General features: G+C 43.4%; 1 protein-coding gene across 3 annotated transcripts in view; it reads left to right on the plus strand.

Annotated features, from left to right (window-relative positions):
• Positions 1-16,046: 16,046 nt before the first annotated feature.
• The window catches only part of LOC121277134 (GRAM domain-containing protein 2B), a 59,785-nt gene continuing 56,124 nt past the window's right edge, over positions 16,047-19,707 (plus strand). The window contains exon 1 of one of the 3 annotated variants that reach the window (XM_041186186.1): positions 16,047-16,459. In XM_041186186.1, coding sequence (XP_041042120.1) covers positions 16,368-16,459 — 92 coding nt within the window. In that variant the 5' untranslated portion in view covers positions 16,047-16,367. The remainder of the gene's footprint in view (positions 16,460-19,707) is intronic. The other 2 variants (XM_041186188.1, XM_041186185.1) reach the window with 2 other exon arrangements.

Below are 19,707 nucleotides of genomic sequence, written 5' to 3' on the forward strand. Positions count from 1 at the left end.
AATCTTTGAAGGTTTGACTGGGCTGGCTGTCGTGTTCAGCAAGTAGGTAATCCAGTAGTTTCATGCTTACCATTACTGATATTACCTCTTCATTCCAGATTTATTTAATTAACAAAATTTAAATTTTGCAGCTGCTGTGGAGGATTTGAACTCATGCCTCTGGATCATTAGTGCATTAGTAGTCCCGTAAGATAACTATTTTGCTACTGTACTCAAACTTTTGTCCCCTATGTCATGTACAGCTCCTGGATGTTGTGCACAATTCAAAGTACACACTAGAAAAATGGAAAAGCAATGCTGGTAATTTATTTTAAAAATAGAATGCTACAAAAGTGAAACAAAGGTTTGATAGTTTGGGTTGCAAGGTCAGTCATCAGAGATTACTCATGCACAAGATCTTTCATCTGTCCATATACCCTTCAGTTGTGTTGGTTACGTTTAAAGTTAATTTAAGAGTATGGTGGAAAATATAGGGAACAATTCTCATGAAGAGCTTAGGGGCAAATCAGCAACTTAACCTAGGCTCATTGACTGGTTATAGCACATGGATCCAGCTCATTGTTCCAAAAATATGGACACCCCTGCTTCATGGACAGAGGAGTCTTAGCATTGACCATAGCAGCATTCCATTCAATATCTTACCCCGCACCACCCCACATACCACCCTGCTCGCAATCCCTTGCAAACTGGCTGTTTTTCTGACTATGCTCTGATTCCTTGGATGTCATTTATTTACTGTCAATTTTAGATAAATCTCCCCCAAAAAATCCAAAAGGCTTGTTCAGCAAGATCTAAAGCCACGCTGGACATGCTTAATAAGGTTATTTTCACGCAGCTATTTTTTTTCACTTTGTTTTGATTATTGATTTGATCAGTTTTCCAATCACTATATTCAGATTAAATGGATCCATAGTTGCCAAGCATTAACCATATCACTCTTTGTGAACATAGAATCTACACTTTACTATTTCTAGTCTGTTGGATCTGTAAATTGGGCCATGTAGAACCCATTTTCAGGTGCTGCACAGCCTCCTATATTCCAAAAATGGCAGGTAGGAAGCTCGAAGACTGTTTAGGATGAAAAAGATGGCATAACATTAATATCAATGGATTAATAATAGACGCTCAGTCTAATGCTTTGGGGACATGGGTTCAAATCCCACTACAGCAACTGGTCAAATTTAAATTCAATGAATAGATCATTATTAAAAAAAAACTCTGAAATTGAAAGCTAGTCTCAGCAATGGTGACTGTTAAACTATTGTCGTAAAAACCCATCTGGTTCATTAATGGCCTTTAAGTAAGGAAATCTACCATCCTTACCTGGTCTGGCCTAGGTGTGACTCCAGACTTATGGCAATGTGGTTGACTCTTAACTGCCCTCTGAAATGGCCTAAAAGCCACTCAGTTCAAGGGCAATTAAGGATGGACAGCAAATGGTGGTCTTGTCAGCAATACCCACATCCCATGAAAGATTAATAAAATATAGTTAGAAACAGAAGTGCATTGTCCATTATATTAGGCAAGGACAAACAAAATATGTCCTTTACCCATGGCTGAAGAAAACATTAGGCCCTTTCATAGTGCTTGTTTGAGGTTCCTGCCACACAACAATGGTTCTCAAAGTGCGGGCCTTGCACCAGCAGTGGTCCATGTGGGTCCTCCAAGTTGTCTGTGGGCTGGTCTAACTGATGCGCATTGCCACAGCATAGCCTAGCCCAGCCCATGTGAGAGTATAGGCCAGAACCCTCAGCCTCATCACTGACATGACATCACGCAACCAGACCGATCACCACAGGCACAGCATGAGTGTCATTAGCACAAACAACATCAATGTTGTTTTATATGCAAGATTTATGTGACTGTTGATTTTGATTGATTACCAAAGATGTAAGTGTTAGTTTCTCAGAAGAAGATTATTGTGATGATTTTACAACATATTAGAATGTTTCAAATAAACGTATTCCCTTGTAGCGTTAATATTTAGAATATGAAAATGTCTAACTTGTTTCTGGCGTTAATTAATAGTTTACTTATGCCATTTAATTTTTTACAAATGCATGTAAATTTATTACATTTAGTAGTAAAAAAAACATCAAAATATTTATAGTTCCATAAGTGCGTTCATTGTAACCAATAGAATATTGTAACATCATCCAAGGAGGAAAGATTTACTGGGCAGATTGTTGAAGACGCAAAGCACACTTATGGAACCGCCACAAGCAATTCAGGAGGTATTTCCCAGAACCAGAGACAGGATTTGAGCAGTTCAGAAATCCATTCGCAAACATGGGCCACGTCCAAGAGCTCAATGTCAAGTTTTCACCAAAATACATGAATAATCTTGTGGAGCTCGCATCAGACAGATTACTTAAGCTGGTATTCAGCAAGGAAAGTTTGATGGGCATTTAGTTCCACATACTATCCGAACACCCTGGACCTGCCAATGCAGCTCTGATGTACTTGCTTCCATTCCTAACAACAACAACAACTGCAAGATTGGATTTTCAACATCAATGGGGATGTAAACAAAGAAGAAGAGCTGGATGAATGTTGAGCCTGACATGAGACTGAAGCTTTCCAGCTTGGAACCAGACATTATTTCATTGGTATTTCAAAAGCAGAGACTTTTCCCCCTTAATTCTGATGAGTCTTTTTGTAGTAGCAAACAAAAGTGGGTGGGGTAGGACTGGTAGGTCTGTGGTCCATGGGGTATTTTACCCAGTGCCAGATTTAGGCTGAAACTAATTAAGTATAGTCAGAAAAACAGCCAGTTTGCAAGGGGTTGCGAGCAGGGTGGTATGTGGGGTGGTGCGGGGTGGCCATTAGGTGTAAGATTAAAAATCTACATAGTACTCCAAGTGCATTCTCATGAAAGCCATGTATTGTACCAAGACTTCCTTACTCGTGTACCCAATGCTATACCATAAAGGCCAGCATACCATTTGTACTGCAAGTTAATTTCTGTATTTCACGTATAAGGAAATCCTCCAGAACATCAACACTTAATAGTTTCTTGAGAAAGAGACAGTAGTTTTGTGGATAACAGCAGGGGTAACTGAACTAAACCTCTCATTTTTTCTGGCTTTGATGTTTTTCAATGGATTTTCATTAAATTTTGAGATGAATTATTGTTATAGCCACACAAATTTATGAACTCAATATGACTAGTAACTATAGCCATATATTGCATATTTTTGTCATGTTAAAATGAAAAGTCCATATTTAGAGAGTAATTTTCCCACATCATCTTTATTTAACGGTTTAATATGATAAAACTAGATATTGAGTCAGGTTTTTTCTTATTTAGAGGCCCCTAACCCAGGCTCATTCACTGGTTATAGCACATGGATCCAGCTCATTGTTCCACCATGAAGCAGGGGTGTCCATATTTTTGGGTCCACTCAATGCCTGTGCAATAAAGTATCTAGACACTCAAGTCCAACATTACATACTAGCGTACCCTGCACCAGAAAGAAAAAAGTTGAAGCATACCCAGACCATCAGAACCAAAGCAAACTTAATGTTATTGTCACAGTGAAAGCATAATGACATAACCATTACTGGTGTTGATGTCCACACCAGCAGCCCTATAAACCAAACATAAATGAACAGAAAATCACCCATTAGCTGTCCCACTTGTTCTCATGGTGTCTTTAACTTACATTTCCAAGTGCTACATCTTGATGCCTCCCCCTTTGCTGGAGCAAGCTTGCTGACTCTGTCATCTTGTTGGCCTTGATGACCTTGGCGGCCGTCCCCTGGCCAGTGGAGCCTGTGCTGGCCCCGCCTGGGAGGGAGTGGCCAGTGCCATGGCTGGCATCTCCCCAGTCGTCGCAGCCTCATCAGAAGCCACAGTTACTGCCGGAGGGTCGGAGGAACTGCTGCCATCATCCACAGTGCCCTGAGAGGAACCCGCAGAGATGACAGGCAGCTTGTGTGCCAGCATAAGGTCACTCTGGACCTCCCTGCTCACCACAGACGAATGGGCACCTAGCTGGGATACTGGGTGTCCCATCCATCTCCCACTCTGGCATTGATCACCTGAGGTCAGTGCCTGTGTGTTTGCAGGTCCGAGCGCAACCCCAGGACCCCCTCATTCTGTCCCTGGAGTTGCCTCTCCATGAGAGTTGCCACTCTCTCGATGGAGGAGGCAGTGCACTCGGTCATGTGGGTCAACACAGTCCTGATGCTCCACATGGACATTCCACAACGGAGACCCTGGCATGCTGACCCTCATGAATCTCCACCAGATCCTCCTGCACATCTCGCTGGGCATCCAGCATCTTCCGCCTAATGGACGACACCAGAGACTCATCATCTGCCTTCGAATGAGCATCGTCCATCCCCAGCAGTCCTCTGATTGCCGGCGCCTTGGGCACTCTCTGCCTCCGCCTGCACCTCAATCGAGTGCGAAGCGCCCTCACCAATGTAGACCGACCATTCTAGCTGCCGATCTAATGTCCACCTGGTGCTGGGATCTGTGTTGGTGCCTGGTTTGGAGAGTGGGTCTGACGCAGATCCAAATGAAACCCAGTAGTCCTGCAGCATCGGGGGTGGCCCTTGGGGTCCAGGGAACGAGTGTGTGCTGGAGAATCTGAAAGGGAGAACAAGGAAATGTCATTAGTTAAAGTCATCACACAGTCACTGTGCATGCCTGACACTCTGGTGAGACAATGGAGATCCACATCACAGTGCCATTGTTTTTCAATGATCAATGGGGACTGCAGGTTTGAGGCTTCCACCAATGAAGAGACTACACAAGAATGGTTGCACATCTGAAACTTTCACCCCTATGCACTGAGCTCTTACCTTCGTCTGCCACCCCTGCCTCTCCACATCCAATTGCACATACAGCGTGCCAACTCTCCAGCTCAAGGGCGCCCTGCTCCAACCTGGTGATAAGCAGCAGGCTGGGAGGGCCTCCACCTGTCTGTTACCTCTTCATTTGGTTATGGGCTTGTCTTCTCCTGAAAGGACAAGAGGAGCATTGATTAGTCTGCTCTCTACCTGCAGGCCACTGCATCCTGGCCGACCCCAGCTGAGGGACACCTCGCAGGACACAGTTGGCACTCAGACTCTAGTACCCCCGAGGTCCACAGGGGGTTGGCCAAATCTTAACACTTCTGCACACTGATCCATGCCAACATGGTACTCACCCTTCCTGGGCACAGCAGGTCACTGAACCCAGCACTGCACCCATGTACGCCACACCACATCATGACTGCCAACCAGCACTGCCACCTCCTCCCATGCCCTCTTTGTGAGGTACGGTGGCCTCCTCCTCCCATCTCTGGGAGAAGGGTGTCCCTCCTGGCAGCCACCTCCTCTAGGAGGGCAGCGAGAAAGAGAGAGACAGAGATAAAGAGAGACAGAGAGAGAGACACACACCCGCAGACTGACAGGGAGAGAAAAATAGAGACAGAGGCACAGAGACACACAGAGAGAAACACAGACAGAGAGAGAAAAGAGAGAGAGAGAGAGACAGAGACAGAGACAGAGAGAGAGAGAGACAGACAGAGAGAGAGAGAAAGAGAGAGACAGAGAGAGAGGAAAAGAGAGAGAGAGAGAGACAGACACAGAGAGAGAGAGAGACAGACAGAGCCTGTAACTTCAGGGGTGACTAGTTGATCTTCTTGTGCTGTCACTCACAGACACTAGTGTACTAGCACTGCTCTGTAGCTAGCTTTTTAACCCATTGATTCCTGTGTACTCTTGAAAGGGAAAAAAGCATGTCTTGTGCCCAGAGTCTGTTTTCTATGATCTCCGACCATTTTATACATTCTGAGATATGAATCAACAGGAGATGGATTTTAGATGCCTGCTGGGACATGGTAATCAGTCTTTTATTTCTGCAACCACAGGAGATTAAAGTTCAGTCTTTTGGATCTTTCCTATCTTCCTTTTTAAGTGTCTCTGCTTGAAGAATTCCATGACACTGTTTCAGATACAACATTCCATGTTCTCTCAGGACAGGTCTGTCAGTTCAATCCACATCGGAATTTTCCAGAAAGTGGTGTCTTTACATTATCAGCCATCTTTTGCTCCATGTCTTTGCTTATCTTTCTTTAAAACCACACAAGTCTTTCTTAAAAAGTTCAATATGCCTATAAGTAATTTGTGGTGCTCATCGACTTTTATGACAAGTGGAATGGCATAAGTTCATTCCTCCAGGAAGTCTTGCTTTGCTTCATTCTGGTCTCAGGGTCAAATGTAACGCTGGATTCAGGCTGCCTTCACACTACTACTGCATTGTTAAGCAAAGCCTCCCCAAAAAACAAATAGATCGAACAGTCCGCAATCAGAAAGCAGTCATAAACTACAATGATAAGCTTAGAGATTTTTCCTATGGTTTAAAAATGAAAATAGTTTGGTTGCATGGTTAACAGTTTGTAAATAGCTTTGACTGGGATCTTTAAATTAGTCTGTTAATTAAAGTAAATTAATGTCATGAGATTAGGATTGCATCTTCAACAAAGGCTGGAGTTTTCCGGCCCTGTTGGCATTGGACATTATGGCAGGTGGCGGGGGAGGGGCAATTTGGCGAGAAGGCCAAAATCGGTTTAACGCCGGCATGAAAGCACAATGGGATCATCCAATTATGTCCGCCGTGGCAAAATGCCAATCCTGCTAGAGGCCGGCATGAACCCACCTTGCAGCCCACTAATGGGGTGCAAAGTAAGGCCCGACCAGAGCGTCTCTGCTCTGGTGGAGAGCGTGGGTAAGCATTATGACATAATGTCTTCCAGGCTGCTTATTTCCAGCTCTTCAATGGAGCTGGTATCCTCTTCGTTGCAAGTGAGGACCTGGATGGAGCTGAGGGACTGGCTGGCTGAGCTCCTTGTGAACCAAAGTAGAGATAAATAGTGTATGGCAGCAGAGTCAAAAGCAGGAGAGAGAGCACTCTCAGTTGTATTGAGAGGGGTGATGTGGGTGTCCACCGCTGACCCCATTGTCACAGCAGGCACAGTCCACGTCCTCAGCAGTGCAATGGCATGCTCCTCAACATGAGTGAGGGGCCTAATGTGGGCCACTTCACTCCTAGTCTGGGATCTCTCCCTGCTGTTGTGAGTCAGCTTCTCCTGCATGAAAACAGATGGAGAGAGTGTGAGTAGGAAGCATGACACTGCATGGAATGTCTGTGGGGAGTGGAGCCATGGAAAAGATGAGGACATGAGCTCCAGAGGGTATGAGCTTGATGGAGATGTGAGGGTGTGTGTGAGAGGTCGTGGTGTTGTCTATCGAGGTGTGAGGTCCCTGTGGATGTGATCGGTTTGAGAGTGTGTGAGTTGAGGGTGATGAGCTGGTTGACTTACCCTGGTGGAACGGATGACAGCATTCATCCTCTTCCTGCACTAGATGGCTAACCTCCTCTGTGCTCCAGGAGGGCTGACGGCCACTGCCACCATCTCCAGATTGAATTGGCGACCCTGATGGACCTCCTGTGACCAGACCACAGGTAAAGGACATGGTGGCCGCCTTCCACTGCATCCAGCAAGTGCCCCAAAGAGGCATCACTAAATTTGGGGACTGCCGTCTTCTTTGATTTTGGTGCCATCTTTCATCTGGAGCAGTCCTGGTCTGTAGACATGAGTAGGCATGCATTCTGGTGTGTTTTAAGTACAGAACCCTGAGTGAGGAAGTGCTGTGGTCACGGCAGAGCGGGCAATTCACAGCCCGCCAGCGATACGGCGTGTTTCCCATGAGTGCATTATTAATGGAGGCAGGATGTGCCGGGAATGTGACAATGTAGTGCAAAAACCTGCCATTGCGGCCGGTGGGTAAAAAGGACATTTTTCCCCCCGCCACCACACTGTGCAAATCGGGGATGATTCCACCCAAATTCTCAGGCACAGCCACATGAACATACGGGTGTTTCAAGTATAACTTCATCTCCATAGTACCTAATATCTAACTAGCGATAGCATTACAGCCCTCGGTTATAACCCTCTTGGTGATCCGAACTAGATATTTAGCATCTTTTACACGCACATCTTCACTGGAATGAAAGAGCATATCAAACAAAAGCTTGGGCCTGGATTTTCACGGAGTCGTGGAGACTTCACAGACCATCCAAAATGCTGGGCAAGACCCAAATCCGGAAGTCCTGTCCTCATTCCCAACAGGTCCCATTTTCACTGGTAGGGGAAATGGGTGGGACTTGACCTACACATGGGGGAAACCTAAACTCAGCAGGACGAGTTCAAACAGGCCCCATTTTCACTGTAGCAAGAGTCTTAACACTGCAGTGTGGGAGTAATGAATTTTTAGAGCAGATATAAACATTCTTGAAGGGTGAAGAAGGTCTGTAGAACTGTCAAGTGGTGAAGTTATTTAAAACCATTGCCAATTATCACATGAACCCATTTGGTTCACAAATGTCCTTTAGGGAAGGAAATCTGCCATCCTTACCTGGTCTGGCCTACATGTGACTCCAGACCCACAGCAATGTGGTTGACTCTTAAAATCCCTCCGAAATGACCTTGCAAGTCTCTCAGTTCAAGGGCAATTAGGGATAAGCAATAAATGCTGGCCTAGCCAACGATGCGCACATCCATGAACATATACAAAAAAAAAATTAAATCCCCCAAAATTCATCCCCTATAAAAATCAATTTAAAAAATGCACCTCTGCAGTGAGATCTAAAGCAAGGAGAAAGGACAGGAGTGGAGGGGGTTGCAAGGGAAAGGTTAGAGACGAGACTGTGGATATCTACACTTACTCCATGCAGAATAACTTGCTAACTGAAAAAACACAATTTTGCATCGTGAATTTCAGAGACACATGCTGCAAAAAAATAATTTGGTCTACTGAGGGCACAAATTTCAGGGCCTCCAAAGCCAAAACCAAGAGCACGAAGGGTCAAATATATATTGCTCCTCAGCCCACTCCCTATTTCGACAGAAATAAGCTTTTGTTTCATTTTATCATGTTGAGGATAACATTTGCAATTTTTCTGCTCGCAGTGTTGATACTCCCCAACAGGGATCAGAGATAGTGTGAAGCAGAAATAAATGTTAAAATCTAACATTGGTGGGAAAATAAAACCAGGTTAGCGGAGAACAGGTAATCCTGCTGACAGCTCAGGAGTATACTCCATCCTTACCCCAACCTTTGGCAACCTTGCTGAATAAGAATAAATCTTCTTTACTTTAAGATGTTTTCTTTTTTAAAAGCTATTTCAAAATAAACACAAAGTTCAATTTTTGCTGCCAAAGAACATTAACATTTTATAACATAATCGTTGTGATATAATGCTGTCACAAAACATTACATTTAGATATGCAGTACATAACAGGTTTGTCGAATAAGCACAGCTTTAATCCCAATACTATTAATAAATTAGTAGGGTCCTCAGCTCAACCATCTTCAGCTGCTTCGTCAATGACCTTCCTTCCATCGTAAGGTCAGAAGTGGGGAGGTCAGAAGTGGGGATGTTCGCTGATGATTGCACAATGTTCAGCAACATGTGCGACTCTTCAGGCACTGAAGCAGTCCTTGTCAAATGCAGCAAGACCTGGACAAAATCCAGGCTTGGGCTGACAAGTGGCATTTGCACCAGACAAGTGATAGGCAATGATCATCTCCAACAAGAGAGAATCTAACTGTTGCCCATTGACATCCCATGGCATTACCGTCACTGAATCCCACACTAACAACATCCCAGGGGTTGTCATTGACCAGAAACTGAACTGGACTAGCCATATAAATACTATAGCTACAAGAGCAGGTCAGAGGCTAGGAATCCTGTGGCAAGTAACTCACCTCCTGACTCCCCAAAGCCAGTCCACCATCTACAAGGTACAAGCCAGGAGTCTGATAGAATACTCTCCACTTGCCTGGATGAGTGCAGCTCCAACAACATTCAAGATGCTTGACACTGTCCAGGACAAAGCAACCCACTTGACATCCACAAACATTCACTCCCTCCACCACCGACACACAGTAGCGGCAGTGTGTACCAACTACACGATGAAATGCAGGAACTCCCCAAGGTCCTTCGACAGCACCTTCCAAACCCATAACCACTACCATCTAAAAGCACAAGGGCAACAGACATGTGAGAACACCACCACCTGGAAGTTCCCCTCCAAGTCACTCACCATCCTGAGTTGAAAAATTACTGCTGTTCCTTCACTCTCATTGGGTCAAAATCCTGGAACTCCCTCCCTAACAACACTGTGGGTGTACCTACACCACATCGACTGCAGTGGCTCAAGAAAGCCACTCACCACCACCTTCTCCTGGGCAAATAGGGTTGGGCAATAAATGCTGGCCAAGCCAGGGATGCCGACATCCCAAGAATGAATTTTTTAATATTCTATAGCTTTATACTGAGTGCTATAAACTGACGGTAGAAGTTTTTTTGACTTCATACTAGATATTTCCTTCTATTCCACGTAATATCATGAATTGCAGCCAATGTAAACTTCAAAATATTCACTTTGCCATATATAGCAGCACAAAATGGATTGTAGCAAAATGTGACAGAAGTAGGAATTTATCCTCCAGTTTTAAACAGTTTGGGATAATTCAGTAATTCAAATGGAATCAGCAAGATTTGGCTTTGGAAAATGTTTGCAAAGTTTTCTTCATTTTGTAGAAAACATAGCATGTCAAGGACCAATCCGTATAGTTGCTTGCAATATATTAACCTTCATCATTGTGTTACGACTGGTCCTTGGGCTTGGTCCCCTCCAATTCTGTTATGTTCCTGGATGAGTAGGAATGAGTTGACTCTCCTTCTTTATTGAACCCCCTCATTTGGTCACAAGGTTAAATCAAATAGGATCCTTTCCCTCGTGGATACCTTTTCCCAGATCCAATATATTTTTTATGTTTTAGAAGGAGCCAATTTGACCAGACTTGAGTCAAAGAGCGAGCGAGTATTCACTAGTTACTAAACCCCCCCCCACCCCCGAAAGGAAATGATAAAAATGCAACACATGTACACACAGATCAGAAATGAGAAGTTGAGTCCAAAAATAGAAGTTTAAAAAAATGCAAATCTATCAGTCTTTGGCTTGTCTATGAGGATTAGATGGCAAAAAGTTGTGGCTGTTAAGTTAGGTAATTCCAGTAGAGCTGGCTTTGGCAGTTGAGCAGTTAGTTTGAAGAAACTTGGTTCTACAAGTTATCTGAAGGAGTTGTTCTGTTTCCTTTTTGACTGTGGCTTTGCTGACTTGCCTCCAGCAAAAGCGGGAGCGAGCGCGCGAGAGAGCGTGGACAGAGAGACTTTTTCCTGCAAGGTGCAGGGATGCCTGATTGCTGTTCTTTTGCTGTAATGTTCACAGCACACACTAGCACACCAGAACTAGGACACACAGATCAGGTTTACAACTGGCTTTTTAACCCCTTTCCTTGTGCACTCCTGGAAGGGAAAAAAACAAACATATCTTTCACCCAGAATCTGTTTCCTTTCAACTCAGGTCATGTCCACTTTCTGAGACATAACTCAGCAGGAGATGGCTTCATGAGATGTGGTGATCAGCCTCCATTAATTTCCTGTGGTTGCAGAGACAGAGTTCCATCTTTTACACTACATCTCTTCCTTTCAAGTGTCTCTGTCTGAAGTGGGCCTTGACATTTTTTTAAGATGTGACATCCCAGGGCTTCTTGGGACTAGTCAGTCAAGTGTAATCCAAAAAGGAATTTTCCAGAAAGTGGTCACTTTACAGTCTTAGCCAGCTTTTGCTTGTATCTCCTTCTTAAAAAAACATGTCTTCCTTAAAAAGTTCAATATGCCTGTAAGTAATTTGGGCTGTGATCTGCTAACATGACAATTGTTCAATTGCTTTACATTGAATTGGTGCCCCAAAAGTCCTGTCAATTAAATTCATCAGACCGTAACCTCAACTTGAGGAAGGAAAAAAAGGCTTCAAATATTTCCTGCATTCCTCCACAAATGCCAGTGTTTGCAGCTTTTTCTATTTTTATTATGTTAATCAGTGATGTTAGTTATTTTTATGGAGGCATAATCTAGTCACCATTTTAAATGGAATGCATTCTCATAACCAAGACAACTTTTTGCTTTGATGCTTAATGTACCATCCGCAAAAAAAAATTGGTCGAACTTCAAAAGGGACTATCGCCTTATAATCCAATACATATGAAGCACTAATTACAGGGACGCTTTGTTCAAGCTAATTTGAACAAAAACAAATTAAGTTAAGGTAACAAAATCAAGTCATGGCATTGACTGGCTGTGGAAGACATCCAATTAACTGGCACACGCATATTAGTGCTCTGAAAAATCCAGGAACAAACTGCACAATAAGTTGGTTAAAAATTAAACTTTTCCACAAATATCATCTTAATTCACTCATACCAGTTACTCCCTTAAGCAGTTTAAGCATCTTATTGTTAGAGTTGTATCATATCTTTTTTTCATCCATTCATTCATGGGGTGTGATCGTCACTGGCTAGGCCAGCATTTATTGTCCGTCCCTAATTGCCCTTGAGAAGGTGGCAGTGAGCTGCCTTCTTGAACCACTGAAATCCATCTGATGTAGGTACACCCACAGTGCTGATAGGGAAGGAGTTCCAGGATTTTGACCCAGCGACAGTGAAGGAACGGCGATATGTTTCCAAGTCAGGATGGTGAGTGACTTGGTGGGGAACTTCCAGGCGGTGGTGGACTTCAGGCTTTGGGAAGCCAGGAGGTGGAGTTACTCACTGCATAAATCCTAGGCTCTGGCCTGCTCTCATAGCCTGAGTGTTTACATGGCTAGTCCAGTTCAGTTTCTGGTTAATGGTATTCTCCAGGATGTTGATAGTGGGGGATTCCTATCTGCTGTATACAATAGCATAACAGAGGGGTGTAACATTAGTATCCCCTTGTGATCCAAACTTGATATTCATGTTTTTCACATAAATGCTTCTTTGAACGTAGACTTGTGTGAACCCCAAAATGGCCCAAAAGGCAACTGTCAGCCTCACTATCAGCATCTGTTGAGAATCTGATTAATTTGTTGGCCCCTCTGAAAAGGGCACCCATATGTTGTAGCCTGGAGAAAGCCACATGTGTCCCTCGTGGAGCCCTGAAATGAGCCACTGATGTAGAGGCTGAACCCCTGGCATGGGGTTCCCTCCAAATTTATGGGGCTACAGGTCTTGTAGGATCATGCACAGGTCAGTAACCATCTCCTGGAAAAGCCTTAGCTGTCTTTGACATTGCCTTGACATCTGGAGGTAGTTGATATGAATTCTGAACATGCATTGAAGCACCAATGCTCTTTGGCACTGAAGACAGCCCCGGTTTGGCTCTTCCTAACCTCCTTCCCCATCGTTAGTGCCAGGAGATGGCCTTGTAGCCTATGTTGTTGCTCGACTAATGCTCAAATCTGGCAAATTCTCTCTTCCGCTGCCCAAGGTTGCAAAAAGATATGTTGCAAATGCACAAACTGAACTGTGTGAAGAATGCAAGCAAAGATAAGAGCATCTCTGCTGACATGGCTTTCATTCTTAGAGCAGCTGCAGTTGACTAATGACAATGCATGACCCTCCCATGGGTCCCACTTAGAACTCCTCCTATCCCACAGTGACCTTCTCTCACAACAAGCTGATCTCCTGCGAGGTTAAAGTTTCCTAACAACACCCGAGCTCCAGCTAGGTAGCAGCTTCTCGGCAAACATGTCAATGGACACTAGCACTGTAACCCTACAGCTGGAGCCCATCCACCTCCACCCTCCCTCGGTCACCCTTAAGCTTCCTCCCATCTCCCTCAACCCTCCCAACATCACCCTGTTCCTTCCCTCAAACTTCCTGGAGCATCCAACCATCACCCTTGACCCAGAGCCATTGACCCTCAACCTTCCATTTCTTGCCCCTATCCTCACCCTCAACCTTCCTATCGTCATCCTGAGGCCTCTCTCTATCATCCTTCACTTGCCTTTGCTTTCCCCTCGATACTCCCTCAGGGGCCATTGACCTGTTCTGCTTCAAACTCTTCTCTGGCTGTTGATGTATGGAGCAGTTGCCTCCCTTGGACAGACAGGGCAAGACCACTGCAACAAAGGACCCTGCCCTATATGCTGGAGTCTGGATCGCTCCAGACACCACCTCCCCATCGACCCCAAATGTGCTGTGCTGCTACTTGAGAACCTGAACACCAGCCCCACCCTCTTACCAGCATAACCGCTACATCATTGGAGGACTCAAGCACCACACTCTCTACCACCCCCATTGTCCTGCTACTGGGGCCATCCACCTTCTTCTGGTTCTACCCCTCTGCTGTTGAGTTAGACAAAGACAAAACCTCAGCTCAGACCCAAAGATTGAACAACCTAGTGCACACCATCTTTATGCTATTAGGAAACAGAAGGTGCAAGTTTCCCATGAATCATTGACTTAATCTTGAAGATAGAACTTAATTTGGTGTGTTTCCCAATTAATGAATATTCATGATATGCAAATGATTTTAAATAGGTGCCCACCACCAGGAAGTATGTTGACCATTTGCCATTGATATGCTGCCCACTTTATCTCAAACTCAAGCAGGCAGACATTGGGAAATTTCAGCTCTCACCTATTTAAACCATCCCCCTCCACCCCACCCGTCACTTTTCCTGCTCTTACAGGCTCTGTTAAATACCATCCAATGCATCTTTACATGTACTAATTAAGATCATTCTGCACTTTCCCACATCAACAGATGGTCTATCTTGACAAACAAAATAATTTATGATTGCTGTGTCGCCTTCCAATCCTTTTGAAGTCTTTTCTGCCCTTAAATTCCCTCGGAGCACTTCATTTCAAAAACATAACTACCAGTGTCGGTTTTATCTCTTGCTGTTGACAGCCATAAAAGGGTCTGCCAGATCACATGTCTAGCACCCACAACCCTTCAAACACAATGTGAAATTTAAAAAAAATATATATGAAAATAAAAACAAAAAACTGGGGATGCTGGAAATCCAAAACAAAAACAGAAGGGTCATGAGGACTCGAAACTTCAACTTTGTTCTTCTCCGCCGATGCTGCCAGACCTGCTGAGTTTTTCCAGGTATTTCTGTTTTTGTTTTGGATTTTTTTTTACTGATTATAGAGAGAAGCTAACAATATGATTATTCACAGTCCATGGGGAAATAACACCTTAGCCACCTAACAATCTCAAGAATCTCTTTTTCAAAAAAAAACTTAGATCAATGCTGGCAAAGCCTCTAGTGGACCAGAGTCCACTTGTCAACTAATCAGCACGCTCTTCTCACACAGTATATGTTGTTTCCCGTGACGTTGGTATTTTCTAGCGAATTGTCCTGATGGGTGCAAGACGAAAAGCTTTGACAAAAAAAAAGTCTCTCCTTTCAGCAATGCTTAAATTTCAGTATATGTTATGGTGAGGAAATCATCCCCTACTGTTTTGTAGGTACTTTTCCAAATTGTCAGGGAAAAGCCAAAGGCAGGAAAATAAAGTCGCATTTACCTTTAACTGCTTGTGCACAAACTAATTGTTTCCACATTCGGGACATAGAATCCATTGCGGTACAGGACAAACTTCATAACACTGAATCCTCAGGCGGCATTAAAGAACTTCTTCAAGTTGCATTAGAAGGCATTAGGTTGTAACTTGACCCCTTCAGTCCTCGACTTTATTGCACTAGGCTTTATTAAAACTAGGCTGCAGAAACTAAAATTGTTTACAGCTACTCGAAATAGAAACCCTCGAATAACACCAGCGAGGCTCTCCAACCGAAAAGCGCGGGGGTGTCAAAAACTCCCCTACACTCTCATCGAACCTCAATAAAGAGCGGAGATCGCCGCTCAGTTTGACTTGGTGTTTGATTGCTCCTCCAGTAATTCCCCCCCACCCCACCCACCAGTGTTACCTGATATTGTGCAATCAACTGATTCATTTCTCAAAATGTATGGGCACCTGGTGAAGTAATGTCCGGTCTAAATAATTCACAGTATGTGTTACATCATTGATAGCTGCAAGAAACTCGAGAGATGCTTGTTTACAAATCCTGCGCGTCTGCAGAACTAACAGGGAGTTTGTTTTATAATTGGATGAAGTAGTAGACTGGGGGGCGGAACGTATTTAATACTGCACAATTGGAGGTGTTCCCTCTGGACGGTGGGCGGATTGTTTAGGAAAGTCTAAAAGTTCCACCCATACTTTGAAAAAGTTTGTAGCAATTGCCCATTCGGGTAGGTTCCTTCTCGTTAGGTTGCTAGCTGTTTATTTCGGCTTTGGTCAGGAAAGGCTGTCCCCAGTTATATAGCTGGGGCCCAGTCGTTTCAGTTAAGCCTGCTCACGTCTGCCTGGAACAAATAACGTCCCTTCCCCCTTCTTACCGAAGTCTAAAAGGAGCTTTGTACACTGTCAAAGACCGCTTGTGAGAAGTAAATACCAAGAAAGCGTCCCAATGACTGAGCAAAGCCAGAATTGTGCTCCTGGGGAAGAACTGAAGTCTACGAGATTTCCAAGTAAAAAAGACTCTAAAAACGTTTCATTTAAGTAAGTACAAGCTCTTCCCTGTCAAGCGTTAAATTGCACTTACTGAAGGCTGTATTGTTTCTAGAGAAGGTTTGATTTTTGAAATTTGATAATCTGCTTTGGTGTGCTATTTGTGTTTGTGTACAAACCCGCTGATATTGTCAACTTTGGTTTCAAGTTTATTTTTGACTTAATAGGCCTTGGATATTTTTTAAATGAAAAGGGATTTATGTTTACAGATAATATGTGTCTTATAAAACGCCACATTGTTTCACATTTTTCCCTAAGAAATGCTACTTTTGAATAAGGGGTTGGTTGGTTGATTGATTGCAAGTTGCTTGCACCCATTGCTCAATGCATTTCAGTGTGATCACTTTATAAATATACACAATACCAATTTCCAAGTTGAACTGCCCCCAGTATGGCTTCCAGGAAAGGGAGGGATTTAGAAACTATATATTTTAAATTTTATATAAAAACCAAATGAAGGAAATTATAAACAGATGACCATTGTTGAAATTTTATTTAGGTTAAGTTCCACAGGTTTGTTTACCTAGTTTATTTAACTGCATTATAAAACTGCTATAATCTTTATTTGGTGAAAACGGTCTAAACAAGTAATATTGTTAGATGCAAGTATTTCTTGATAAACTTCAGTGTTTTTAGAAGACCAAGCATTTGCTTTTCAGAAAAAGGAAGAAACTTGGTCTTCAATCCAACAATACAGAAGGTGGGATTTTTTATGTCCCTTGAAAATTTACATCGGTACCATAATTACAACATTAAAGGTGAAGTTATACTGTCACCTTTTAAGAGTGTTATTTTCAGGACAATGGAAAATAGTTCCACAATCGACTGCTGATCTGACTGATTACCATTGAGGCCTCCCCTGGGGAGGCTATAGTGCAGCACTTGAGTTTGATACCCCATGGAGTATAAGTACATGTAAGATCTGTACGGCAGCTTTTCTAACCCTGTGAAATCCTGAAGCACTTTACAATCATTGTAACGAAGGAAACAGAGCTGCCCCCAATTTGTACACAGCAATGTGATAACCAGAAAATGTATTTTATCATTGAATAGGGCAGCAGAAAAGGTTCAGCCCGAAGAGCTTGTGGCAGTTCCTTTCTGTTAGTCTCACTCCCCTTTTTAGTTGTTGATTGAGGGATAAATATTGGCCAGAATAAATAGGGAGAATTTTCCTTGCTCCTCTTCAAAATAGTACCTTGAGATCTTTTACATCACCTGAGAGGGCAGGCAAGGCCTTGGTTTAAAATCTATTGAAAGACGCTGCAGCACATGACTGACGAATTCTGTACTATTAGCCTATATTTCTGTGCTTGAGTCTCTGGAGTGGAACCTGAACCTACAAACTTCTGACCCTGAAGTTCCAGTACTCCCAAATTTAGGAGTACCCTCAGGCAAGGTTTGCTAGAGAGATGCAATGTCCACACTTGGATTATGCTACATATACTGCAGCCTGCTCTTCAGATAAACATATTCACGTCCTCTTCTAGCTACTCGTCTCTACAGAATTCCTTGACTGTGGCTCAATGCTTCTTCACATCACTGCTGCCCATTCCATTGTTTTGATGCAGCACCTTGAATCGGCTTGCCCTGGTTCTGTTCACTCCTACAACCTGTGCCAGTACTAGGCTTGCATTTCTGCTAGCCATGTACCCTCAGGGCTTTCAGCCCTGTTTTCTCACTCAGCCTAGCACTCTATCACAATGCTGAAGGCATGATGCCTGCTTCCTCCTTCAGTGCTCCTACGTTCAAGTCAATTATGACCTAAGATAAAAGCAAAACACTGCAGATGCTGGAAATCTGAAACAAAAATACCTGGAAAAACTCAGCAGGTCTGACAGCATCTGTGGAGAGGAATACAATTGACGTTTTGAGTCCTTATGACTCTTCATCAGAACTAAGGAAATGGAGAAATGAGGTGAAATGTAAGCTGGTAGAGGGGGGGTGGGACAGGTAGAGCTGGATAGGGGGCCAGTGACAGGTGGAAAAGGACAAAGTCCCCATTAGCACATTCCTTAGATAATAATATCACCACCATCAACACTCCTTTGTCCTTTTGTCTATGACATCTCTTCTTTGCATCCACCTATCACTGGCCCCATATCCAGCTGTACCTATCCCACCCCCTGCCCCCCACCAGATTATATTTCACCTAATTTCTCCATTTCCTTAGTTCTGATGAAGAGTCATAAGGACTGGAAACGTCAACTGTGCTCCTCTCCGCAGATGCTGTCAGACCTGCTGAGATTTTCCAGGTATTTTTGTTTTTGTTTGTCATGACCTAGTTGCTCCATTGCTCCCTCACAGCCTCTTTCCAGGTTGCTCCTACATCCAACACTCACTTAATCCTTCCAGACTCTGCTCCACCCTCTTTCTCACATACTGAGTGATTACTGTGGTTCCTTTCACTATAATGCTCATTCTCACCCCGCTTCCATTCCCAACCAGCCCACAGTACATCATTATTATAGATTTCCTGTGTTGCAGCTCCTTTCCAATGACTTATTGCTAACCTGATATATGCTGCCTTTGATCTTTTTGAGCCTCTGGAAGAAAAGCAGTGTAAATATTTTTATATATATTTTGAGTGCACACTGGCACTGCCAGTTATATAAATGTATGTATTTGATTAACTCACACTATCTCAGAATATCCCAAAGCACTTTACGGGCAATGAAATATCTTTTGAAGTGTTGTCGTCTAGGAGATGTGGGGTTTTGGGTGTTTTTTATGAAGTACTCTGTTCATTTGACTTCTGTTTCCTTTTTACAATTTATGAATTGTTTTGAGAAAGTGAACACATTTGCCTGAGCTCTCAGTATCTAAAATGGGAGTACAGCAGGGACAGAGAGCTGTGATTTCAGAACTATATTTGCAAAAAAAAAGGACTAACCGTGATGTAGACCAACTGCTCACTAGTTACAAATCTCAAGTTACAAGTTTCTGGTGCCGCTGTAAAAATGTAGTCAAAGAATATTGTGGGTTTGATCAAAATACATATCGATATGAGACAGGCGAAGTAGTTGAGAACTGATGGGCTGTAATCCCAGAACAGCTTGAGACCAGTATACATAATCATTTAATGCAAACAAAATCAATTGCATCATAATCCAAATAGTGCACTCACTTCTGTTAAATACACACTGTGCAACATTTTTCATTAATGTATTATTTGATTTTCTTCTTTCCCCAGCCCAGTAATAGAACACTGAAATCTTTACATTACTTGCTGTATAAATTAT

The sequence above is a fragment of the Carcharodon carcharias genome, chromosome 4 (genome assembly GCF_017639515.1).
Source record: "Carcharodon carcharias isolate sCarCar2 chromosome 4, sCarCar2.pri, whole genome shotgun sequence".
Taxonomy (NCBI): Eukaryota; Metazoa; Chordata; class Chondrichthyes; order Lamniformes; family Lamnidae; genus Carcharodon; species Carcharodon carcharias.